The sequence below is a fragment of the Globicephala melas genome, chromosome 3, assembly GCF_963455315.2.
Source record: "Globicephala melas chromosome 3, mGloMel1.2, whole genome shotgun sequence".
NCBI classification, from domain to species: Eukaryota; Metazoa; Chordata; class Mammalia; order Artiodactyla; family Delphinidae; genus Globicephala; species Globicephala melas.
The window spans coordinates 127,140,026-127,167,216 of NC_083316.1; the positions used below are offsets into that span (position 1 = coordinate 127,140,026).

The 27,191-nt window shown below is 48.9% G+C and overlaps 2 protein-coding genes across 8 annotated transcripts in view; one reads left to right on the forward strand and one right to left on the reverse strand.

The window, feature by feature from the left end:
* The window catches only part of FAT2 (FAT atypical cadherin 2), an 85,976-nt gene extending 58,967 nt beyond the window's left edge, over nt 1–27,009 (reverse strand). Inside the window, exons 1-3 of the mRNA XM_030834169.2 lie at nt 26,845–27,009; nt 4,245–7,521; nt 2,228–2,542 (exon numbers count right to left, since the gene is read on the reverse strand). Coding sequence (XP_030690029.1) covers nt 2,228–2,542; nt 4,245–7,500 — 3,571 coding nt within the window. The 5' untranslated portion in view covers nt 7,501–7,521; nt 26,845–27,009. The remainder of the gene's footprint in view (nt 1–2,227; nt 2,543–4,244; nt 7,522–26,844) is intronic.
* Nucleotides 1–27,191, forward strand: part of LOC115840788 (ras GTPase-activating protein-binding protein 1) — a 354,642-nt gene that overhangs the window by 124,874 nt on the left and 202,577 nt on the right. The gene's annotated exons all lie outside the window — the stretch shown is intronic.

Here is a 27,191-nt window from a genome sequence, read left to right on the forward strand (position 1 = left end):
TGGTCCTGATGGATTGGATTCCTCAAGGCCTGAAATTATGTTTTATACCTTCCCCTCTCTCTACAGCACATAATTTCAATGCCTCATCAGGGCAGACACCTTTAAACATTTGCTGAATAAATGAGTCTTGGGCTTAACAAAAGATTGTGGATGCTGGCAGAGATTCATTCATTCATTTCCCAATTATTGAGGTCCTACTGTGTGCCAGGACTTCATATTCTAGTGGGCAAAAAAAAAATCAAGCTTCCTTTTCTGGAAAACCTTTGAAGTCTAGTGAAGGACATGGATAATTAATGGAATAATCACATACATGAATATAATGTTCTAAGTGATAAGTGTTTTTAAAAACTAGATGCTGCTGGGAGATGTATTATAGTGTCAGGAAAAACTTTTCTAAGGAAAGAACAGCTGGGCCAAGATCTGAAAGAAGAGCAGGAGTTAGCCTGAAAACAGAGAGAAGAGACTCCTGGCAGCAGGAATAGCATGTGCAAAGGCCCTGTGCCAGGAGAGGTCATGGACCAAGGCAGGCCATGTGGCTGGATCCAGAGAGTGATAGAGCAAGAGAGGCAAGATGAAGCCAGAAAGGAAAGCAGGGGCCCGGTCAGGCACAAGTCTGTGGGACACGGCAGGATCTGGCTTTATCTTAAGGGCACAGGGAAGCCATCCAAGGGATCCAAGTATGGAAGTAGGACAATATAATGTGGATAAGAAAGGTGGGCGGGGGGTGTGGGGCGTGGGGAATCATTGCTGACTTATTATTTTATTTTCAAATGTTCATGCTGATAAAAATTTCTTCTCAACTGTAGGAAGACTAAGAGCTCTCTGCCCTCTGGGGCATTTTGCCAGACCTGGTGTCAGGGAACTGTTGACAGTAAACAGAGCAGGGATTTGGAAGAAGTAGAGAACCTATTGCCTTAGGTGAGAGATCTCTTCCCTCTTCCAAAAAAGGAGGGACAGAGTGGGCCCAGGCAGAGAGCCAGCTTAGGCCTGTTCTTCAAGAGAAAAGCATTCTCCTTCTAGGAGGACTAATCCGCTCCCCGAGGTCAAAGGTTCCAAACAGATGTCACAGGGCAAAGGGGCACTTGTATCCCCTGCCCACTGTCTGCCTCAGGATCCCCAGGCCCATCGCTCCTCCTGACTCCCTTTTGCCTTAAGGATCAGGAAGCTGCTGCCAGCACTCTCCCCTTCTCCTTCCTCCAATCTTGCCAGAGTTCTGTCCTTCCAGGACAAGAGTCAGTTGGAGCTGGAGAATGGGAAGTTGGGTTCGAAGGAGAGAATGTCAGCCTTCTCTGCAATAGGGTTGTTGTTCATGGTCAAGAGGGACATGTGGCCTTGGAGCCGTACCTGCAGCAGTGGGAACTGGCTCTCACCTTCTGCTGGGAGCCAGGCAGGCAGCATAATTGCAGGAAGCAGGCAGGAATAACACAGTCGGGTGTGAGGGGACTGTGGGCACAGAGGACACACCTGCTGTACACAGGGAGCTGCTGTCAGCTCCGGGCAGCTGTGGCCCTGCGGGATGTGTGGTCCATGTGGCCAGATCTTGTTATTTTAAGAACAACCAGAAATCTGGAATATTTTGCGCAATTTCCAAATTTTTAAATGTTGGCAGAAACTTGAAAAATCACTGTTTAAAGCTTGTGCAGGCCAAACAGAACACCTTTGTGGGCTGCATCTGGTTCACGGCTGCAAGCCAATGACCGCTGGATTCCTCTAAACCATCCAAGATGGCCTTGGACCGAGGACAGACCTTTGTGAGACGGTTGGTTGCTCTGAAGCGGATCTGTATGGCCACCGTGCTGTGAGCAGGCTTGAGATCAGCGTGGGACTAGAGTTAAGAGATTCAACCTGTGGTTTGCGATTCTCAGGAATGGTCAGTTGGGAGCACTTGGAGGTCTGAAATAGTCCCAGCTTGACCACCTAGGGAACCTGCTTAGCTTCCCTGGGCTCCAAGGAAAGAAAACTCACATATTCTTATTCTCCCACAGAGATGGACTTTGCTGAGCAGCACTTCTCAAACTTAGCACACATCAAAATCCTCTGGACGCCATATTAAAATACAGATTTCTTGTCCCCACCCTGAGCTCTGATTGAGTAGGTCTAAGATGGGGCCTGAGAACTTGACTTTCTAACAAGTTCATAGGTGATGCTCATGTTGCCATTCTAGGACCACACTTTGAGAAGCACTGTTGTAGATAATCCTGTGCACCCAGATCTCTGAGGTCCTTACCTGTGAGAGGATGAATAACAAAGAATCCCATTTGGTTGCCGCTGGTGATATTGAAGGTCAGCTTCCCCTTGGAGCTGGAGTCCGGGTCCCGGGCATCCAGCTGGAGCACGGAGGTGTGCAGGGGTGCATCCTCCCGGACGGAGGGGTAGAACACGGGGCTGGACATCTGGGGTGGGTTGTCATTGACATCCAAAACCTCAATGTAGACTTCAGTTACAGAAGAGAGGGGGGTGGAACCCCTATCCACTGCCAGTACCGTCAGCCAGTAGCAGGACATGAATTCTCGGTCCAGGGGTGCGGAAGTCTGAATCATTCCTAGGGATAGTCAATCACCAAACCCAAAATAATTTAGAGCTCAAAGTAGCTTTAGAAAGCACTTTACCTAACACTCCTGAGATGGTACTGTGGAAAGGATATTGATAACTATTCCACGAGAAAAGGGAACTGTGGCTGATATGGCATGGGAGCTGCTGAGTTAAACACAGGGAAATTCATATCCTTATTGTAGAACCTCTCAGAGCCTTTCTCTGCTAAGATAGCCCCATGACTGGGGCATGTGGGCATATGCAGGGTTTCCAGAAGACCATGGTAGTTGACCTGCTTTCTCCTGACTACTTCAAGCCGAGTCCAATTTATTCATTTCACATTCTCTAAGTGGGATTTCCTTACATTTGTCCTTAGACTGGTTCCTTCAAGCTTCAAGTCCTTATAGATACCAATTCAAGGGTAGGGGTTTGATAAATAAATTGCTGTTCCCCTCTCCTCATCTTCATGATTTTAGAGACTTGGCGTCATTCATTGGTTCTCTCATCTACAAATTGCTTATTATGAACTAGCACTGTTCCAGAAGTCGAGGGTCCAAGAGTGAGTGGAAGAGGCTTGTAGCCTAAGTTCTTATGGGTCACACTCAGCTGGAAAGACCCAGATGACAGGGCAGAGCCTGTACTCAGAGCCATAGCATTGCAGAGCTGAAGGAACCTTACTCCTTTGACAGATGGGGAAACTGAGGCCCAGAGAAAGAGCATGACTTGACCAAGATCATGTAGCAAGTAAGCAGAAGAGCTGGGTCTAGAATTGACTCTCAATCTAATGCTCTTTCAACCACATCACCCTGCCCTCTACCCCGGAGAGAAATCATCCCATCAAGAAGGACCTACTTTTATTCACCTGGGATCTCTCCCAAGGTGCCTATCTCAGGACCTCACAGGTAGAGGGTGCCCAGTAAGTGTTTGCTGAATTGCACTTATTTTCTGTGGAGCTTCAAAGGTGCCACCTTTTTGGAGGACAATTTGAAAATATCTATTAGCATTGATATTAATTATATATCTATGGATGATGGATATATGGATATTATATATCTATTAATGTTATCTTTTGACCCAAGAGCTCCATTTTTTAAGAGTTTTTCCTGTAGAGACTCATTGCATATGAGTAAAAGTATATGAACAAATGCAGCCATTAAAAAAGAATGAAGGAGATTTATATGTACTGACATATAAGATATCCTGGTGACAAAATAAGTTTCAGAATTAGTATCTGTTGTATTATGTTTTCATAATAATAAAATGAAAAGTGATAATATATCCGATGCAATGAGAAAAATTTAGAAGATTATAGGACAAATTCTTAATAGAGATTATATCTGGGGAGATGGGACACAGAGAAACATTCATTTTTAAATTATATATAAAAATTTTATAACTATGATACATTATTTTTATAAGCATATATATGTAACATATGTTTTTTTGTGTGTGTATGTGTATACAAGTGTGTGTGAGATGGTTGATTCAACTTAAATGGATATACATACATACACCCACATATGTATATATACATATATATACTATATATATATGTATATAAATTAAAAATAAAATGAAAGGAACAGGAAGGAGTGTCCCTATTTATTGTTCTTTTTAGCCTATAGCCTGACTTCTCTCAAGACAGTGCCTGATTCCCTTAGGCCCATCCTCTCCCAGCACCTGGCCCTCCCATCCCATCCCACTCCTAGTACCTGTGTCTTGGTTGATGCTGAAGGCTGCAAGGTCGGTGCCAGCCCGCAGGAAGTACTGGAGCTCCCCGTCCAAGCCACTGTCCTCATCGTGGGCAGCCACTGCCATCACTGAGGTTCCCGAGGGGCTGTTCTCCCGCACCTGGCCCTGGTACACAAAGGAGGCAAAGCGGGGAGGGTGGAGGTTCTCGTTCACATCCAGGACGATCACCTCCACGCGGCAGAGGGTCCTTCGGGCCAGGGGCCTCCCGCTGTCACTGGCCCACAGGCTCAGGTTATACCCAGCCCTCCTCTCAAAGTCCAGCTCTTTCTCCAGACTGAGTGCCCCCGTCATGAGATTCACGTGGAAGGTCCCATGGGCATCATCCAATAGGACATATTGTACTTCTCCTGCAGGGCCCAGGTCAGGATCAGAGGCATCTAGAAATGTTAGAATGGTCCCTGGCGGCAGATCCTCTGGGACCTTAAGCCTGCGAAGTTCTGTAATGCACTGGGGAGAGTTGTCATTGGCATCTTCCAATGTGACTATCAGGTCGGTGACAGAGAAGAGCTGGTGACCCTTCCTGGGCTGGTCCCTGGCCTCCACCTTGAGTATATATTGAGGTTCTGATTCCCGGTCCAGGGGTCCTGTGACAACCAGTTCCCCAGTGAGGGGATGGAGGGAGAACTTCTCTGTGGGGCTTAGCAGGGTGTAGCGAACCCTCCCATTGTCCTCCGAGTCAGCATCTTTTGCTTTCAGCTCTGCAACTGTGGTTCCAACTTCTGCGTCCTCTGAGATGGTTACCTGGTACCCACCAGGAGGAAATCTGGGCGCATTATCATTCCAGTCTTCCACATTCACCGTCAGCAGCTTCCAGGAGGACTTCTGGGGAGTGCCCAGGTCATACACCGTTACATTGAGGATGTAGAAACTGGTGGCTTCATAGTCCAAGGGGGCAGCTACAGCGAGCAGCCCTGTTTCCAGCTCAATGTCAAAGCAGCCGTCTTCATTGCCATCTGCAATCACATAGACCAGTTTGCCGTTAAAGCCAGTATCGGGGTCGGTGGCTGCCAGGTGGGCCAGGGGGGTGTTGAGAGGAGCACGCTCAAGGATGTCAATGGACTGTGGGAAGTGGTCCTCAAACTGAGGGGTATGATGATTGATCTGATATGCACTTAAGGAAGTGAAATCCTCATCAATGGACTGCTGATTCTGAAGCCCAACAGAGTGCAGGATGGTCTTTGTGAAATGTGTCAACACCCCCGTTTTATCACACTTTACAGGGACCTCCAAATGAGGATCCTTCACTACAGTAACATTCAAAGTCATGGGCGAGGCATAGTTTTTCCCATCTGAGGCTGTAATTTTCAGGGAATAGTTGATGGGTTGACCAGTAGTATGGTTCCTAAAAGGGCGTTTGAGGGATATCACTCCAGAGAAATGATTTAGATGAAAATACTCTAGTTCGTTGCCTGACACAATCTCATATTTTAGGTTCTGAAGCTCATCCACATCTATAGCTGACACGGTCATTACTGATTTTCCTACTGGCCAGTCTTCATGGATAGACCCAGTGCAATTGACTTCCTCAAACATAGGCTTGTTGTCATTCAAGTTCTTGAGCCTAAGGGAAACAGACACTTCTTTTTCCTGGCGAAATGGGGATCCCCAATCTGACGCCCATACCTGGAAGGTGTAAATTCTGTTCATGAGCTCATAGTCCATGGGTTTGGAGGTGGAGATGATCCCCAGGTAAGGGTCGATAGAAAAGGGCACAGAGTTTGGGCGAGCGATGGAGTAGGTGACGTATCCATTGTCTCCATGATCCTGGTCTGTGGCCGTAACAGTCAAAACGCTGGTGCCTGGAGGGATGTTCTCATCAAAGGTGCCATAGTAGGAGGACTTGTTGAACACGGGGGCATGATTGTTACAGTCCATGATGTCAATGACCACAGTGGTGGAGGCCAGGCCCAGTGAGGTTCTGATGTGTAGCTGGTACTGAGCTCGGTCATGGAAGTCCATGAGCTTCGTGGTGGTGATCAGCCCCGTGCGAGCATTCAGTTTAAACGCTGCACTCTCTGAGGATGGCTTTAGAACATACTTCAGGCTGGGGAAGGCGTGGGTTACTTTCACTACCACCACACGGCTATCAGGAGGGGAAAACTCACTAAGCTGCACTCTGTAAACAGCCTTCTCAAATTTGAGGGAAGCCAGTTTGGAAGGAGGTAGGTGAAAGCCCCTGATCTGGGAAGAAGAAGAAGGTCTGCTCCCACCCCTGGCCTGCAGGCTGAGGTTGAATCCATGAGGGTGTTCCATCCAGTTGATGTCTTTGACGGAAACCAAACTGAACTCACTGCTCCGGGCGTAAGACTTGATGGCTTTGAAGTTCTTTCCAGGGTCACCACCAACAATTTCCAGCGAGTCCACGTCACCACCTGAGCTCTCTGCATCCACCACCACCGTGGCATAGGTGGCGTCGTCGCTGCTCTCTGGTGTAGCCAAGACCACTGAGGCAATGGCCGGGAGCTTCCTGAGGGCAGGCTCCACGTGGATGACCAGTGCTGCCAAGTTACCAAATCCGTTGCCCTCTGAGATCTTCCGCGTGCGGTCCACAGCCAGCACCTGCAGCTCACGCTTCCCTCGCCAGGTGACGTTGAGCCTCCCGGCCAAGGTGACCACCCCGCTGGTGGGATGGATGGCAAACATCTCCGACCTCGTGTTAAAGGTGTAATAGAACTCGGCGTTCCGGCCCAGGTCGGCATCCGTGGCACTCACCTTGCAGATGGGGCTCTTGAGGGGCATGTCCTCAGAGATGGTGACTCGGTATGAAGGCGGGGAGAAGAGGGGCTTCAGGTCATTCTGGTCCAGGATGTGGACCACCACGCGGGTCAGAGCTTCTAACTCCGAGGTCTTCTCCGTGGCTTGGATGATGAGGGTGTAGCTGTCTTGCACCTCCCTGTTCAGAAGGGCTGTGTTGCTACTCTTTGTCCTTATTCTCAGAAAGCAGAAGTTGCCTACCATGTACTCCTCTGTTTTAAACACGTTGGCCACATCTCCAGAGATAATCCGGTACCTCACTGCCCACTGGGGGTCTGTGAGATAGATGCCCATTTTCTCAGAGCTTTCCACGTAGGTCTTGGGAGCAGAGTTTTCATAGATGGTCACATTATAAAGGGGGTGTGTGAAACGCCAGGCTGATGAGATGATCCCTTCTAGGGGTTTCTCACAAGTTGTACAATGAAGCAAGAAAATGGCAAACCCCAGCAAGGCAATAATCATGATGGAAAACCTCCCGAAACCCTGGGCAGAAAAAGAAAGGGTACAAGTTAGCAAAGAAATGGTTCCTACAGCCGTGGTTCTTAACTGGGGTGGTTTTGCCCCTCAGGAGATATTTGGCAACGTCTGAAGGTATTTTTGTCTACCCCAGCTTGTGTGCAGGAGGTGCTACTGGCATTTAGTAGATAGAGGACGGATATGCTGCTAAACATCCTACAATGCACGGGACAGATCCCCACAGCAAAGTCAGTAGGGCTGAGATTGCAAAGCCTTGTGTTTGAAGAATAACAGACTAGTTTAAGTGCTTTCTGAAGGGCATCCGGCAGATACAACACTGTCCTTACCACTTCTCTCCTTTTCCCCAAACCTTCAATGTCTCCCCAGTGATGGTGGAATCATTCTGACCAGGTACCCAAGCTTAGCAGTCTGGCCCTAAGTACTTCTGACAAGACCCCTCCATCAGAGCTCAGCTCCAGTTGAACTGAGCTGTGTCTGCACACGTAGGGGCTGCAGAAAAGCAAAGGGATCACGATCACAGGCCTGGCGTCAGGCTGCTAGGCTGTCAGGCCTGGCTCCACCACTTACTAACTGGGTGACTTTGTAGGCAGGCCATTTCACCTCTGTGAGACTCAATTTCCTCTTCTGTAGAATAGGAATAAGGATATTAACTACCTCATTGGATTGTTGTGAAAATTAAGTGAAATAACAAAGGTAAATGACCTAGCATAGTGCCTGGCACATAGTAAGTTTCAATGTAATATTAGTTATTATTAGTCATAGGAATCTAAGTTTCATAAAGTGAAGGGACCTGCCCAGGGCCTTACAGCTAGATAGAAACGAAGCAAGAATTAGACCTGGAGCTCCTTGCATCACAGGCCAGGGCTGCTACCCCATCCCAGGCTTACCTCCACCTATCCCACCACAAGTCCCTTTGGACAGAGCCTGATTCTGACTCATCTTGTAACCCTGAACAGAGAAAACCCCTCCCTTCCTGGAATGTCAGAGCTGAAATGGACCTGAGAGATGATGGAGCTCAGATCCCCCTTCTTATGCCTAGATAGGGAAATAGAGCCCCAGGTGGGGGAGGGGTCTTGCCCCAAGTCCCAAGGTGGGTGGCCAGGTAAGAACCAACCCCTGGAGATTGTTGAACTAACCGTGAGTGAACGCTTCACCCTCTAAGAGCTGCTTCTCTTCTGCATCCTCTCCCTTGCCACTTCCCGAATGCCTCATCCCTGAACTCCAGCCTGGGTCAAAATGTGAGACTCATCAGAGCCGAGGATGGGGAGGGGGACCGGGTAGGGCAGAGTTCGGTTGCCAAACCGGGTCTTCTAGAAGCAACGTGTGAGGCTGCGTACACCAGGCTGGTGGCCGGCCTGCCCTTGGGAGTCTTGACTCCGTGGAGTTCATGGCTACCAGCCAGATGTGCCGAGCATTCTTGGAGGAAACAGGCAAAACTTGTTTTTCCAGTTGCCTTGGTCTTCAAAGGCAAGGAAGAGTTAAACTTCCAGGCAAGGGGGAAAGGGAGAGGCTTGGATCCTTGTCTTTCCAGAGTCCTGAGAGAACCAAATGCAGGTTCTTTAAGACCTCGTGGGTTGCATCCCAACATGGGAAGGAGGGTGGAGGCAGAAATGGAAAAGCCAACCTAACTTGGCCTCTGAAAGCCTCCTCCTTCCAGCCTCCCTGCCACCATCCCTCGCTTGAGATCCTGTTGGCGGCGCCCTAAACCCAGCACCTCAGAAGAGAAGGGGCAGGATGGAGGTAGATTCTATGCTTAGGGTCCTAAAGCCAGGGACAGAAAAAGATGCTGTCTACTCCCCACCCTTCCTGCCCCCTTGCTGTCACCCCTTGCTTGCCACCACAGCCCATGAAGGACCCGACCACAGGGAAAAGCCACACTCACCCATCCCTGACACAATCTGCTGCAAGCACGAGGACACCCCTGAATCATTTGGACCCTACCCCTTCCCCCAGGATGGCATTGCTTTTGAAGTTGAAGACCCAGGGGGGAAATGAGTGCTTACCCCGGTCCCAGGTCCACACTCACTCCTTGGCCCGGCGAGCCCAGGGTGCGTGCAACCTCCCAGCGCTGCCTGCCCTGATTTGGGGAAAGCTTCCTGTTCACCAGGTCAGCACCTGTGGAGGGCAGGTCCCAACAAGACACTCCGCTCAGCAGCTGCAGGGGTGCCTTGAGAGCCGGAGTCCTTAAGATGAGCTGTAGGGAAGGGAGCAGGGATGGGGTCTCCCTCGGGGGCAATAAGATGCCAAAGGGGGTGCACCCTTGTGTAGGGGTTTGGTGCCCATGGCTGTGTTCAAGCCGTGGGACCCACAGACCTGGTGAGTGCTTTGCTGGGGGAAGGGCCTGTGTCTGATATTTGTTTCTGGCACCACACCTGGGCAGGTGAACAGGCTTACAGGGTGCAGGGGCATATGGGCTCCCTGGGCTACCCTCCCACCTCATACCACCTAGGACCACTATTTTGAAACATCTTGTGAAAACATAGATCAGTTCTTATCACTTCCCTGCTTAAAATTTTCCAGTGGCTTCCCACAGCATTTAGATGAAAATCTGAACTTGTTATCATGGCCTAGAAGGCTCCCCACCATCTGGGCCCTGCCTGTATCTCCAGTGACACCTCCCACCACTCTCCCCATTGTTCACCAAGCTGCAGCCATAAGGGCCTTCTTTCTCCTCTACAAACATACTAAACTGGGATCTGCCTCAGGGCCTTTGCACTTGCTGTTTCCCTCTATTTAAGATTCTCCCATGGCTAGCTTCTTGTTATTATCCATTTCTCACCTCTAATGTCACTGCCTAACCCCCAGTTTGTTGTAGCCTCCTTCCTAAAGCCCTTCTTTATCACATCACCCCATTTTCTCCATGGCACTTGTCACCTCCCAATATGTTCTTATTTATTTGTTTACTGTCTCCTGCCCTAGATGCTAGGTTCCATGAAGACAGGAGCTTTTTGATCTTATTCATGCACGAATTCCCAGTGCCTAGATCAGTGCCTGGTACATAACAGAGCTCAATAAATACTAATTGAAAAATGAAAGGATCTGGACTTAGGGAAAGCAATGACAAAGTGAAAGCTGAAAGAACCTTTAGCGATCATTCCTTCCTTTTTGATGCTGGAAAATAAAGTCCCCCAAAAAGAAAGGGACTTGCCCAAAGTCACAGGGTGAGAACCAGAGCCAGGTTCTTTCCTCCCAACCATGCTGCCAGAAAGAGAAACTGTGTTCACCTGTAAATCCAACTGTTTGGGTTCGAGCCCAACTCCACCACTTGCTAACTGTATAACCTTGGGGAATTTAACCTCTCTGAACCTCAGTTTCCTCATCTGTAAGATGGGGCTATTAACAGTACTTCTTTCCTGGGGTTTTATGAAGATGAAATACGATCGTGTACATTAATATGCTTAGCATTGGTGCCTGGCCCATAGAAAAGCACTCAATAAATATTAGTCTCAAAGCCAAAGCAGAATCAAAGCCTGAGGTCGGGGTGAGGGTGGGGTAGACTGAACCCCCTGGAGAAGGCCCAGCTTGCGCCCCAGTGGAGCAGGAATCCGCTGGTCCTTGGTCAAGTCTAAGCTTGCTGGCCCAGCCGCAGGCTCTGCTGGGAAGCTGCGAGCAGGCGCTTGTCTGGGGTGGGGCCTCATGCTCTTGGCTCCCCAGACTCAGAGAGAAATCTGCATGTGGGTGAATGTGCACATTTGCAAGAAAGCGCACACACACACACACACACATACACACTTAGGAGGCAATTTTGAATAATTGTGTGCGCCTGCTTGGCAGAATGCATACTGTGCGAGTAAATAAACTGGTAGCTGTGGGGCTTGTGTGTACACGGGTGTGAGCAAGTGCAGGTGTGGGGTTTCGTGAATGGACCCTTTTAGGACATAGGTGTGAATCAAACTCTGTCTCCATGTAACTCCCAACCCCATTTCATGCATGGGGAAGGCAGCAGAAGGTGGTTCACAGGACAAAGCTTCCGGCTGTGTGACTTTGGGCAAGTGGCTTACCTTCTCTGATTCTTAGTTTCCTGACTTCATAATACCATTTTGAGAATGAAATGAGTTAATGTACATAAATGCTGAACGTGACATGTGACACAATTTTTGAAAAATATTACGAAGTACTATTACTTTTTAGCAGCCAGCTCAGACTATTCACTGTTGAGTTTGTGGGTAATGAAAACTCTCAGATGTCTTTTCACATCTTCTCCAATCTGTTCTTGTGCAGGCTGATCTTCTGCAACTAAATGACGTAGGATTTTAATGAGACAGTGACTCATTTCTCCTTGTGTTTCACTCACTGCCCCAGCATCCCAGAATCTTAATTCTAACGTTCAGAAACTTGGTGGTTGTAACATCTATGTCTTTATCCGAGTCATTGATAAAAGTCTGAACACAACTGGCAGGATAAGTGCTCTGAGATCTATCCTCATTTTCTTGGTTAGTGATCTCAAGTGCAATTCTGGAACGACTCATCTCACAATGTGGAGAGCTCCCCGTCACTGGGGGAATCCAAGCAGATTCTGTGTGGCCACTCGGGAAGGATATGCTACTCTAGCGGGATAGGTGCCCTTGGGGAAAACAAGGAGAGCTCTAAAGTCCTTTCCATCTTATACTGGTAGGTTCTTCGGCTTGTGCAGGCCTATGGGATTGCCTCTGGCTGTGGATCAGGAAAATCATTCGCGATGCCTATTCAGTGGTCAGTGTAGTAAGCTGACCTGGCTCTCAGGAGACCTAGGTCTAAAGTCACTTATTCCTGTGACTGGTCAAATCAGTCACCTAAGCCCTCTGGACCTCCTTCTTCATCTGTAAATGATGTGTGTATGTTGGGGGAAGGGGCGGGAATGGATCTGTGATTTCAGACCCCTCTATTGCTTTCAGGGGCAGAATCTCTTTTTTCCTGATGAAATTGTACTTGGAAACACAGCCTATAAACAGATAAAAGCAGAGCTGCACTACTGAAGCAGGGCTCAAGGCCTAGGACCCTGCCCCCAGGTTTGTCCCTCACTCCCTTGGGAAGCACAGGTTTGAAAAACTGGACTAAGAGCCCCTCCAGATCTGATAAGCGGAGGCTCTGCTATGCTAACATCCTGTGTCCCGCCTACATGTTCTAAGCGGTGTGGTTGGGTGTTCTGTGATTCTAATGCTCTGTGACCTGTATCCGTAATGGTCCATGAGCAGTGGCTCAGGCATTTTAGTTCTAGGAGCCTGTGACACTGTTGGTAATTCTATCCCTTCCACGGGGAAGCAGATGTACTTGAAGAAATTCAAAGCCAAATCAAACTTCCGCTAAAGAAGCTCCTACCAAATTTGTTCAAAATGCCAGGCTTTGTTTCTTTCTTTCTTTTTTTAATTTATTTTTGGCTGCGTTGGGTCTTCATTGCAGCCCACGGGCTTTCTCTAGTTGCGGCGAGCAGGGGCTACTCTACGTTGAGGTGCACGGGCTTCTCATTGCAGTGGCTTTTCTTGTTGCGGAGCACGGGCTCTAGGCACGCAGTCTTCAGTAGTTGCAGCATGTGGGCTCAGTAGCTGTGGCACACGGGCTTAGTTGCTCCACGGCATATGGATCTTCCTGGACCAAGGATCGAACCCGTGTCCCCTGCATTGGCAGGTGGATTCTTAACCACTGTGCCACCAAGGAAGTCCCCAGGCTTTGTTTCTGACAATGAAATTCCTCCCATCACCCAGGCACAGATCAGCAATGACATTCTCCCTCATGGCCCAGCAGCTTCCCTTTTCTTAGGCATGACACAGACATTAACTAATAGCCACAGCATACTCCTAGGAAACGCATCTGTCCTTTTACTCCCATTTCTCAGGTAAGACAAACTGAGGTTTGCCTGGCACACCCAAGGCCACCCAGAAGGGGGCGGCTGTACTGATAACAGAGAGCCGGATCTCCTGAAGCTGAGTGCTCTGGATTTCCTAGACTGAGGGGAGAAGCAAAGAGGGAAGATATTTTTCAAAGTTTGGAGAGTCTTTCCTGAAAGAAGGAGTCACTGGATTCATCCCTCTGGATTGGAGAATGTCCATAGTCTCCCCCCAAAATCTGAATGTGAATTTACAAAGGATTTGGGTGCCCTCAGCATTTATTTTCTGACCTCCCACCCCCATCCCCCATCTCTGTCCCAGGCATCCAGTGTTAGGGCTGGCTCCTATGGCTCTCAAGAAAGAATCCTAAATATATTCTGTTTATGACAAAGGCTGGGAAGTGGGGGGAGGGTGGGACCAGGGAGCAGGAATTAGGAGGGGTTGTGCCTTTGAGCCAGAGTAAAACTGTAAGTGAAAGAATGTTGACATTCCAGGTACCTCCTTGTTAGGAAGTCTTTAGCTACTGAAATAATTTTTCTACTTAGTCTTTGGGAGCCATGGAAAGTTTTAGAGAAGAGGCAGGACCAGAGCAGAACTATATGCTAGGAAGAGTAATCTAACATCAGATCAAAAGGGGAATTTTCACATTCAAGATTCCCACTCTAGTGTGGACTGGGCTTGAACACCAGCTCTATTGGTTTAAGCCAACTGGAATTCAGGAATTGGTAGGAGGGACTGATTTACTTCTAAGAAACTTGGATGAACACTTGAGTCCTGTGCTAGTTTGTAGGCAGCCGCTGCTGGGTTCTCGTGTAACAAAAACAAATCAAAGAACTGGGTATGAGCAGGAAAAGGACCAGAGGCTTGAGCCCTGGATGGGCCATGTGACCTTGGGAAGGCCACAGAACTTCTTCTGAGCCTCAATTTACCTGTCTGTAAAATGGAGATAATAATAGCTACTTCTACCTACTTCCCAGGGCTGGCGGAAAGACAGCTAATATGATAGGAGAAAGCATAGGGAGGAAAGACGCAGAGTAACACCTTATTGGGACCAATAATGGCTTGGTAAAAGGCAGCTGGAACCACCAGTGGACTGGGAGGCAGTCTCAGGAGAGCTGCTTGTAAAAGCAAGGCCTACCCAAGCCTGGAACTAAGGGGAAGAGAAACGACTGAAAAGGAAGTTCTCGCCTAGGGCATGGGTGAAAGGGAGCTGGGACTTGGGGTCCCCTTTTTTATCAGTATTCTGGTTATTATTATTGATGACAAAAATTATACTGTCTTACATCTGGATGGTAATCTATATGTTTTCAAAACACATCTGCATGCATTTTCTCACTTGGTCTTTGGGGAGAAGACCCATTATTGGATAGAATTAATAGTAAGAAAGTGGTCTCTAGAGTCGGATACGCCTGCTTTCAAATCCTACTCAACAGCGGTGTGACCTTGGGCAGTTATTTAACCTCTCTGGTCCCAGAAAAAGGGGAAATGAGAGTAGCAGCTATCTCATGGAACTGCTGAGAAGGCTGCAAGTCAATGCATTGTACATTCCCAGCACAGGAAACACTCAGTGCCAGTTAGTTATTGTACCAACCTCATCCTTATTGTGACACTTATTATCACTGTCATTTTGTAAATGAGAAACTGAAGCTCAGATCAATGGAAGGCTCTTGCCTGGGTTTACCCATCTAGTAGGTTGTGGATTCAAGTACTGACCCAGAACAGGAATCCATATTCCAAGAAGGGAGACTCAGAGGGGGCTGGAGTGGCTGGGGCTGATTCTCTAGAGCAGCACTCCATCAGAACTTTCTACAGTGATGGAAATGTTCTATGTCTGAGCTGTCCAGTGTGGGAGCCACTAGCCCATATATTCATCTTTATACCAATGTTGTCCTTAAATATAATTTCTAATTTTTTTCATGGAGGAAGGGGCCCACAAAAGCTAAAGTGACTAGGGCCCTTGAAAGTCAGAATGTGACCCTGGGGAGATAGACATTTGAAGGAAACACAGGGCTTCCAGGCACCTGGGCTTTAAGGAAGAAAAGAGACAAAGTGGGAGATGATGAGAAAGTGTTTTGTTATTGGACTTCCTCTGCCAAAGTCATTTATTCACTCGCTCACTCAATACTTCTTTTTTGAGGGCCTACCCTATGAGGGCATTCTAGAACAGAGAATAGGACAGGTGAGGTCCCTGCTCTTGTGGGGATTGGATTCTAGTGGCAGAGAGAGGGCGATGATAAATTAAAAAATATACTCTATCATCAGGTGATGAAAAGTGATATGAAGGAAAATCATGCAAGGCAAGGTTAGAGAGTGATGGAGGGGGCGCTGTTTTTGAAAGGGCGGTCAGGGAAATCCTACGTGACAAGGTGACATTTGAGCAGAGGGAGGGCCACAAAGCCATCTTGAGAAAGAGTTCCAGGCAGAAGAAACAGACAGTGCAAAGGCTCTGGGGCAGGAGCAAGGAGACTGCAGACAGACTAGAGGGAGCAAGGAGAGAGGGGTACCTGCAAGATCAGGGAGGTGGCCCAAGGCAATTCAGCCCAAAGAAAAGACCTGTAGTGAGGTGGGATCCCATCACAGGATTTACATGATGGTTCTGTAAGGAGCAGAAGGAGGGAGGGTCGTGCTGCTGGACATAAAATCTTAGAGCCCTTCAAGACCATCCCCTGTGGCCAAGGGGTGGTGTGCAAGCTGTCCAGCTGCCATTAGTTTTGTTGGGCCTATAATACATTGTTTTGTTGTTTGATGGTTTTCTACTTAATTACTTAACATATAAACATTGGGAAGCTTCACCCAAAAATCTAGATTCCAACTTCTGTTTACCAAAGTGGAGGGCACTGTCTGTGTCCACCCATGGCATGGTTGGCTGGAGTTGAGTGGTGGCTGCCCCCTTTAGATGGGGCCTGGGCTCTCTAGTCCCCCCTCCCCAAGCTCTCCCAGATGTGGAGGCCATTTCAGCTACCGTTTATCTCCAAGGTAGTTTTCTAATAGAAGAGACACATATCTGTACCTACACCTCTTTCCAAACTGTGAAGAAAATACAATCCAGGATGGCCTCCTGTTCACACACCGGGCCTGCTTCAGCTCTGAGGCTCCCGCCAGCTGTAGACATTTGAGTTTGGAGCCCCTGACACTCACTGAGCCCCAGAGAGAGCAAGGGATCTCTTCGTCTTGGGGTTGCCTATATGGGTCCATGAGCTTTGCATCTGGAGCTGAAAACTCCCTAAATCAGAGGGCATCCCAGGATCAGAGGGCTTGGACGGAGGGCGAATCCTGCCCCACTTCTTCCAGGGCTCTCTGTCCAGAGAGGTTTGTAAGAGCAAAACCAGCTCCAGTTCAGCAGGGCATTGAACCTATTTATCATTTAGAAGCTCTGGAGACAAAGCAAGAGGAACAGAGCACCTCCTCTAAGTTCTGCGTTTGTGCCTTGGGATCCATCAGGGCACAGTGTGAACTGAGCCCTATGGGAAGGCCAGGGGGAACCCTGGAGTCTCTCCTCCTGGTGGGGCAGCCTCTGGCCAGGCAGGGACCAGGAGGCCTCCTGTATGGGAGGAGGCTGCCCTGAAGGCCTGGGTTTGGGGGTGACTCTCTGCAAGCCTGGAAGGTTGTGTTCTGAAGTCAAGAGATAGACTCCCCCGGAGGACCGGAAAGCTCCTTTCAGAGGGCAGAACAGATTGCAGAGGCCAGAATGTCCCTGCTGCATGGACTTCATCCGGCGGGGTCCTTCCTCTTCTGCGTTCCTTGAAACTCTTTGATCCAATGAAATCCTGTGTCTTTCCAGGAACTATGAATGAGTTTTCAGACGTCTAGACATCAAGTTCCAACAGGATGACTTGGATCTCTGAGCCTCTGTTTTCCTCATCTTTAAAAGAGAGATACTAACTGAACCCACCTCAGATAGTTCTGAAGGTTCGACTAGATAATTCATATTAAGCAGTTAACACAGTGCATGATACCTAGCAACCGCTAAATAAATATTGGCTGTTATTTAAAAACGATCGTTATCATTATGGAAACTGGATTGAAACCCAGCTGCTGCCCTGAGTCCCGTGCCCATTCGTTCCCACCTTCACCTTCTGAGACATCCCTGTGAAGTTCCCAAGCCTCCCTAGGGCACAGTTTACAAACTGCTAGGAATCTAATCTCCATTTTGTAGAGATCGGAAAACTATGCCCCAAGAAGGGAAGTCCCATAGTGCTACGTACTAAGTCACATCACACGTTGGTGGCGCACCTGGAACCAGAACCCGGTCTCCCCATCCTGGGTGCTTTGCCCTGCTTTGCACTGGCTCCCTGCAACCCGGCTCCTCTCCCAACCTGGGGCTCCTCAGAACCCACACAGGCAGGGTCTCCTACCCAGGAGAGTGCAGGGGAAGGAGCCAGCCTTCGGGGTCAGACCTGCCCTCCCATCCTGCCTGTGCTTTCGTCTGGGGGCCTGGCTTCCTCTCTCCGAGCCTCCATTTCCCCATTTGTGAAATGGGGCTGGCAGCAGTTACCTACTTGGAGGATTCAATGAGCTTATGCATGCAAAGCATTTAGCACTCCTTTGGTGCCGAGGGGCCTTGGTAATATATCAGAGGGCCCGGGAGGGGATCAAGCCGGAGACTCCTGAGCAAACCCCCTCATTTCATGGGGCCTCCACTTGTCCGTCTGGGAACTGGAACTAGTCCCTGCTCTCCTGCCTTCCTGGGTAACCCTCCACTGAGCTGTTGTCAAATGATGCTCTGAAGAAGGCGACATTTGGGGAATAGGAAATGTTTACAGAGGCACAGGCCCTGGTCATAGCTGATGTTTACTGAACATTTACTATGCGCCAGGCCCTGTGGTATGTGCTTGGCAGGCATTATCACTTTTAAGCTGGTTTACAGCAACCCTGTAATTATCCTCATTTTGCAGAAGGGATAAATGAGACTCAGAGAGGTTACCTAAGCTCCAAGTTCACACAGCTAGTTTGCGGCCAAAGCAGGATTAAAACTCAGATAACCTGGGTGTCTAGCAGTTCCCTGGCCTGCTCCGCGACGGTGCCTACAGCGTGGAAAGAGCTCTTGGGAGGGGGAGAGTTTTATGATCCTTCCCCCACACCAGGGATCATATAACCGTATGTCCTCTCCCACCAGCAAACACAGATTCTCAGCAAAGCCTTCATCCCCAGTTCCATCATTCTCCCTCTGGCTGAACCCAGCCCAGCAGTGCTGTCTGTCTGTCCAAGTCCAATCCTCTCTGAGCAGAACAGCTTAGGACAAAGCTGGCAAGTAGGCAGGCCTTGCTTGGCAGGTGAGGAGCTGGTTCTAGCAGTGGGACAAGACAGGCAGCTCCCTCCGCTGTTGGCGGTCCTGCTGTGGAGCTGGCTGAACCTGATCTGTAGGGCCAGAGGCAAGAGAGGGGTTAGGGATGATTTGGGAGCATCAAGGTGCATACTAATGAGATGCAAATGAACCTCTGCGGGGACTCCAGCTCAAGCCCAGAGTCCCACATTCAAGCCCCCTGGGCTGTGTCCACACCGGTTCCTCTTACCCATGGTAACTCTGTGCTCCACCCAGCCACTGGCAGACACGGAACTCAACAGAACTGCTGGGCCTGCTGTGTTCTCATCAGACAGGGCTGGCCATTGAATTGAACCAGGGGCTACATCTTGGGAATTCCCGAAGCGGGTGGGTGTAGGGGTTACAAATACATAGTCCAAGCCCCACCCCAAATCTACTGAATCAAAATCCTTAGGGGTGGGGCTCAGGAATAGATGTTTAACAAGCTCCCGGGGTGATTTCCGTGACTGGTGTTTGGGATCCGCTGAAGGTGGTAATCGCTTTCTTTAGGATCCCGTGTTCTACCATGCCTTGTTGCAAAGTTGATATTGCATATGTGGCCTTCTCGTGGCTCTGGTGGAGAGAGGCAGGTGGGGAAGTTAGGAAAAGACCGAAATCTCCATGACTCTTTTAGGCTAGACGAGTGCTTCTCAAATGTCAGTGTGTTAAAAATCACAGCCTCATTCTTAAGAAGTTTGATTTCATAGGGCTGTGGTAGAACTCGGAGGGCATGTTTTCCCCTGTAGATGGGGAACACTGGCTCCCAGGCAAAGCAGCCACAAGGTTATCTCTAAAGTCAAACAGAAGAGCAGACAGGAGAGGGAAACAACAGATCTGATTCCTGCCTGGAAGTCTCTGAGTCTGCAAATGTCTCCACTCATTAGCATCTCAAACCCCAGAGACAACTGTTTACCTTCTTGCGGACAGGTCTGTCCCAGATAGAGACACAATGTTGTGAACATTGTTCACAATGTTCCCCTTGCAATGAATAGAACTGAACTGAAAAATCAAAGGGTTCCAGCCACACACACATACCTCAAGGGCCCAATAATTCCACTCTGAGGCATTTACACAGTGGAAGTGTGTACGTATGTTCATGAAAGATTCACACGAGAATGTTCAGAGCAGCACTGTTTATAATAGCCCTCTGTTGGAAATAGCCTGAATGTCCATCAAGAGCAGATGGCTAAGTAAATTGTGGCTTGGTCATATAGTGGAATACTATACATCAAAGAAAATGAAAGTATTGCTCTAGGCAACAACAGAGATGAATCCCCCGCACATAATGTGGGGTGGAAACAGCTATATACAAAAGAGTACATACTGTGCTATTCCAACTATATAAAACTTTAAAACAGGCAAAACTCATGTATGGATTACATTAGGTAAAGTTACCCTTGGGCAGGGGAAGAGGGGTGGTTAGTAACTGGAAGGGGCACAAAGAAGGTTTCTGGAATGGTGGTAAAGTTCTGTTTCTTTATCTGGGAGCTGGTCAGTTTCTGGAAAGTTCATTGAGCCTGCACACTTAGGATTTGTGCATTTTTCTGTATGCATATTATACTTAATTTAAAAGTTTTCTAAAAGTACTAGTAAAGGACTTCAAAGAAGACTTTTAATAAAAGGAAAAGGATTTAAATAATAAAAGGGAACTCCAGGTGACTTCTGACTGTGGCAAATTGCATGGGATTTCAAGGCTATGGGATCGTGGACTCTTCCTGTCCCAGGAACCAGAAAGGAGACAATTCTCAGAACCCAAGAGCTCGGGCGCCATGCCAGGTCCTACCAAGGCTGTGGAAAACCGATGCCTCAGCAGTTCCTGTCCCCACCCCCACCATGGCCCGCCCTCCCCAGAACCGCAAGGACAATGGCAGCCCATTTTGCACTGGATTCCCAGGTTCAGCTGAGTTCACATTCATTGGGGCTTGCTTCATGCAGCATTTTTCCGTCCTCAGAGCAGTTTTCTGGCCCATTTTCTTTTTTGATCCCCTCAAAGACCCTAAATGTAGAGCAAGAAGTATTTCCACTTTATAGATGGGAAAGTTGAGGCCCCGAGATGGGGGTCAAAAGGCTTGTCCAAAGCTAGCAAGGGCTAGCAAGCGGCCCAGCCAGGACTCGAACACAAGGCTTCAGATACCAAATCCAACACTCCCTTGGCTACACCGCAGATGGTCTCTTCCCAGTAATAGCAATGCTGATTATAGCACCTATCAATTAGTGAGCACTTTCCCTGGGGATGTCTCAGAGCCTTCAATAACCCAAGGAGGTAGGTACTATCATATCATTTCCATTTTAACAAATGAAAAAACTGAAAAGTCAGAAAGTCCAAGTGCCTTGTCCAAGGTCAATGCCTAGTAAGTGTGGAGCATGGATTGGAAGAAATGGTCAGATCTGAGTTGAGTCGAAGTGGTTCCCAGTGGTTCCCAAACCCAGTCGGACCTCACCTGGAGTTTCCTTAGAGCTTGTAAAAATACACATTCCCTGGCTCCACCGCCAGACCACACATTCCAATGATGTAGACTCAGGATGGGGCTGAGAAAGCTGTATTTTTAAAAACAGCCCTAGGCGTTTGGGATGCTCAGCTCTAAACTAGGCTGCCGCTGAAATAAGACAGTAAAAGCAAGATAATTTAAAGGTAAAGCTTAACTCAGCAACTTCCAGATTAACACACTGAATCTCTCTAATAATTAGAGTCCTCCTAACAATGGTACACAACCCCTCCAGAAGATATTTGAGAACGGCCCGACTGGCTGGATAATAGCTATGCTTAGGGTGGGGGGCAGTGACTGACAAGGGGCATCTGGAGGTTGTGTGAAGGGCACTGGTGCTGGTGATGTCTGCTTTTTGCTCTGGTTCCTGGTTTGCCACCGTTTGCATTCACTTTGTAAAAATTCATCAAGCTATAACTTATAGTTGATACACCCTCTTTTTGAGTGTTTACAAAAAGGAAAAAAAAAAGTCAGGCCAACCATCTGTCAGAGACACCGTGTAAAGAGCAATCTTTACACAGAGTAGAGATTTATACAAGAAATCCAGTAGAGTTCTTCTAATTACATGCTTCCAAGAGCTTGAGATTCTAGGATTCGAATCTTACAAGATGCTGTGATTCTCTGAGTCAATTCCCAAGACTTCAGGAAGCCCCCAAATCTGTAATAGTAGCTAACATTTAGTGAGCTCTTGGCATGTGCTGACTGCTGTGCTAAGAGCTTAAGAGCTTCGTGTGGATCCATTCACAGCAGCTCTGTGAGGTATTGATAGATAACATTATCCAGCCCACAACCCTCAGAGAGGTGAAATGATGTGCCCAAGCTCACAGAGCTGGAAAGCGGCAAAGCCAGGACCAGATCTCCAGCACCCTGGCTCCAGAGCCATACTGGTGTCAAGGTCTGCCGCTTCCCAAGGCTAAGCGTCTAAGCATCTCAGTGATGCGTTTTGTGCCGTCTAGCCTTGCATTTGCTGGGAGGACCCAGAGGGAAGGGGTTGCTGCAGGGACAGACAGCAGCTCTGACCTGGGACACGTGAGCACATGTGGGCCAACAGGCACATACATGCTGACGTTACCCCACAGCTGGCACGTACAATCCTGCTCAGCTGGCACTGAGGCCAACTGCTGTGGGTACTGGAGCTGAACGGGAACTTGGAACTGGAGAGTTCTCTGTTGTGGGCTCCCTGCCCTCAGCCAGAAGATGGGCAGCTGCCATTCACCTGCCATTCCAGGTCACCTTGCAGTGACCCACAAGTCTCAGGAATGGAGAAAGGCGGGCAGGGAAGGCATTTGTCTCTTCTGCAGGCTCCTAACTGGAAAACGCTTACGGCATCACCTCATTCAGGAGGTAGTTTGTCAATCAGTGGGTAGTGGTGGACAGTCGGGCACTGTGATTGGCCAAGGGGGAGACAACAAGATATCATCACCTTCTGCTCTCACCCCTCCTTAAATTCTGGCTCCACCAAGACACTCTTTGAATTAAACTTCTTTAACGTGGTCCTCCAGTATTTACAAAACAAAAGCCATGCGCCTATGATGATTCCCTGAAATCCTACCGTTTTAAAGACGTATATTGAAATATTTTCAGATGCAATTATGTATATGAGATTTGTTTCAAAATAATCTGATCAGGGGAGAGTTGGTGGAGGTATAGGGGAAACGTAATTATTGAAGCTGAGTGATTTTTTTTTAATACTCTTCTGCTTCCTTTTGGTATTTCTGTAATTTCTCATTAGTAAAAAATTATACATAAATTATATACATATATATATATTTTAAAAGTCATACTCCTTGGCCTGGCACACATGGCCTTCAGTGACCTGACCCCATCCTGCCTTTCAGAGCACGTCTCCAAATGTTCCCCACCCAGCTGATAGTTTTCTGCACACACATGCCATTTTCTTTTAACTGCTATGCTTTTGCATATGCTACTTTTGCTTTCTGAATTGCCTTTCCCACTTTTCTTTCTTTTTTTAAGCGTCATTCAGTCTTCAAAACTGATGTTCAGTCTCAGACTCTCCTAGAAGCCTTCCTCCACCAGCTTCATAACTGGGCTATCTATGTATGGCTCCTCGGGCCACTGCTAGCCCCAGTTTGCCTTCATTTTACCACCTACCTCGAGGTATTAAACCACCCACTTAGCTGCCTCTACCAGCTGTGAGTTTCTGGGGGCCTGACGCATCGTAAGTGCTAAGTGTCTATTGAACTAAGATCTGTTGAGAAAACAGAAGCTGTGCGACTGAAAGGAAGTGGCTTAGCTTTTCTGAGTCTCTATTCACATCCACACTGAAAACAACAAGAACAGCAACAAAAAGAAGTGATAGAGGATCATGATTGCGGGCCCGCAGGGCGGTTGTGCAGAGTAGAAGAGAAGGTATATGTGACACAGTCTAACCTGGTGACAGGCACATCGAGGGGCTTAGTACATCAGAGGTCTCTTTTCAACCTTTAAATCCCATGTTCAGGGCGGTGCATTGACCCAGGACATCATTGCAAACTGGCTACTGACTTTAGGCAAATAATTCCAAATCTATGATTCCATCTGTAAAATGGAACCAGTAATTCTTGAAGGGAGACTTCAGGGAACTCCTGAGCACCTTGCACTTGTACAGTTGCAGATTCTTGCTGACTCTCTGGCAATAGTGAGGGAATGGTGTGCAGGTGTGTGTGTGTGTGTGTGTGTGTGTGTGTGTGTTGGTAGGTGTTGGGGGAGGGGTCTGATTGATGAGGTCTGTGTCCCCTGTCCCCTGAAAGGCATCTTACAGTTTAGGGATCAATGTTGTTGTTGATCCCAAATTGCCTCCAGGGGGTATGGGGGCCATTCACTGGCCTCTGAGGCTGACCACCCACACAGGGAGCAGGACCCTGTCCTGAGGTGGGCGAGGCAAAGAGAGGAAAAGGAAGGTGAAAAGATCTGCCTTGTGACCCTGCTTTCCCCACTCACTTGCTGTGTGACCGCAGCCAAGTTATCAGCCTTCTCTAAGTAGGCCTCCGTGTCTCTCCCTGTCGGATTCAATGATCTCTAGCGACCCTTCCACTCTTATCTATGATGGGGTTGGACTAATGCTTAGTTCCTCTGAGCGACAGTTCTCATCTGTGAATTAGAAGTGAAGCTTCATTCATTCTCTCAACATATATGCAGTGAGTTTCTTTTACGTGCCAGGTGCTGTACTAGACACGGGTTCCGGAGCAGAGAGCAGCACTTAGTAGGAGAGACCATATCAAACAAAATATACGCAAATAACTAATAATTACAATTGTGATCTGTCTTAGGAAGGAACACTTCAGGGTGCCGTGAGATGATCTCCACCCCAGGGGAAGTGGAGAGGAGGCAAATAATTGATGACTGTGACCAGCATAAACAAGGCCCTGGCACTACATGCATTATCTCATTTAATTTTCACATCAATCTCTGAGAAAGGAACTATCATTCACCCCATTTTTTCAAATGAGGAGACTGAGGTTTAAAGGAATTGAGGCCCAGGTCATACAACCGATAATATGCAGGATTTGGACCCACACTCTTCATTTTAAACCTGTCTGGAAACCCCTATTGTAAATGTAAGCATTTAGTTCCATTAGTCATAGAAACAGTAACACTGAGCTTCTGAGTTAGCTCAGCTTGTGCTGGGGACCCAGGAAGCACGGGAAGCTTTCAGGGGCTCAGCGCACACATTACCGAAGGAACCCAAAAGGCAGGGCGCATCCGGCAGGTACAGCAAGTTCCCCACCTATGCCACCCCATCGTCCCTAGCACACACTGGTTTCCACTAAGGCTGCCCCACGTTCTCGCGTACTTGGTGAGAACAAGAAGGAAAACCGCCAGGCCGAGGTGAGTTCATTGATACCCAGGGAAGAGTGTGCAGGCAGCAGAGGGTGGTGGCCCAGCTCACAGAGGCCTGGGGCAGGGGGGCCTGGCAGCCCCTCCCAGTGGAAAGCACAGGCACAGCTGACATGTAGGGGCTGAAGAGTGTCAGTGTCTTTCTGGTCTGGTTCTCTGAGTCCTTAAGGAGGCCACTAAGGGTCATGGAAACAGGGGAGTTCTAGGGAAACCTTGACTCCCTCCAGTTCCTCCCCACTTTACAGATGAGGAAACTGAGACCCAGGGCGCTTGTGGCTGACGGGGCCTCACTGTTTCGCTCCACCACCCTGGCCAACTCATGGACTCAGCCCCTTCCTGCCAGAAGTGTAACCTGTGCTCCGTGGAGAGCCCTGGGGCGAACCCGATCTTGCCTCTTCCTGCACCAGGGTGTTGAGTTCCACAGCTTCCTCACCTGCAAAATGCAATCATTCCTGCTCTGCCTACCCAGCAGCCTTGCTGGGGTCAATCGATTAAGAATGGATCTTACAGGGAACTGTATTCGGTGCTCTGTAATGACCTATATGGGAACGAAGTCTAGAAGAGAGTGGATATATGTATATGTATGGCTGATTCACTTTGCTGTACAGCAGAAACTAACACAACATTGTAAATCAACTATACTCCAATAAAAAATTAATTAAAAAAAAAGAACAGATCTTAACAATAATCCAACCACCATTATTGAAAATGTAGGGAAATAGGTAGGCCCAGAGCAGTATGAAACTCTTTCAGGCCACGCCGCCTTTGAGTTACAGGGACATGAATAATGAAATTCTCTTTTCCCGCTGCCTGCTTTGAAAACCCAACATTTTCAAATAACCGTGTATACTCAGCCCCATCCCCAAACACAGGAAGCATCCAGTGGGTATCAGCTGTAATAAAAACTGTTAGTTGGTTCTGCATGGAGGGCACTGCTCACCTGCCCGGGCTCAGCACCCCCACCTTAAAAGGAGCTGAAGGATTGGAAATGCTGCGTTCTGAGCCTGCTTCTCTACCTCCCTGCTCTCCTGAGCCCAGGCCTTGCCCCTGAGTGCTGTGCGTCTGGGGACAGAGGCAGCCTTTCTGAGCCCTTAGCCAACCTCAGCATGGCCTGCTGCTTCCCACACTGGGGCCAATAGCACCCGCGCCCCCCACCCCAAGTGGAGGGCTGAACTCTGGCCTGGTGGCTCTGTTCAGCGTTCCACTCCAGCTCTCCTTCCCCCACAGATAGGCGTCAGATTCCTGCTTCCCCCAAGAGCTGCACCCATTCCCCACGCCCACCGCAGTGCTGCCCTTGGCCTCTGAGACTCGCTGCCTTTCGCAGCCCTTGGAGACAGTGAGCACCCCCATCCGACAGCCAGAAAAGCTGAGGTTCTAATCCGGGTGCCTCTAAAGAGTCGTAGAGAGTCACCCTCCCGCCCTCCCTCCCCCTCACCAGGTGGCTTTGTCTGTTTTAGGGACCCTGTGCCTCCTGGACACACAGGAGAACTCAGCACCTCTCGGTTCCCTGGCCCCAGCCCTTCCTCCTAAAATCAAGGAGGAAATTGTCTCCACATCCCCTTGAAGGCTCAGCCCCAGAGAGCCCGAGCAGGGGATTTCATTCTTCCAAGAAAAGGAGCCCAACTTTCCATACATGCAAATGTGACCTGGCTTCTCCCGAAGATCAAAGCCCTAGCCTTGTCCATTCCTGGGCCCCAATCCCCAGCCCCCAGGCTCGGGCTGGCTTCATTCAGTGTACCTAGGTGACCAGGACCCCGGTGTCCTTGTCCTACCCCTGCCGTGCCTGCCCCAGCCATCTCCTGGTTCTGTCGCCACCTTCCAGGAGCCCCTGCTCAGGGACCAGAATGGATGAACTTTGCAACTCCCACCCCCTAACTTCCCATCCTCCAGCAGTTCTTACCTGTGCCCTTCAGGTGGGGGAGGGTGCCCCGGGGTGGGCTGCTGGTCTGGAGCCCCTTTCCCAAGCCCCAGGCTGACAAGCTCGGGAGGGAGGTGCAGAGTCTCAGAGCAGGAAGGCGCACACTCGAAGAGGCTGCTGAGAAAGTTGGAGTAGGTGTGTCCCAGCCCAGGAGGAGGAGGAGGAAAAAGGAGGTGGGAGAATTGAGGCGGATCATCCCCTCCTGCCAGCTCTGGAGTGGAGGGAGGGAGCCAACTGGGTTGTGGCCCAGAACTCACGGTGGGGAATCAAGTTATGGAAAATGACGGCTGGAGAGTTGCTGAGAAATCGGGCCCATCTCCACCTCCCTT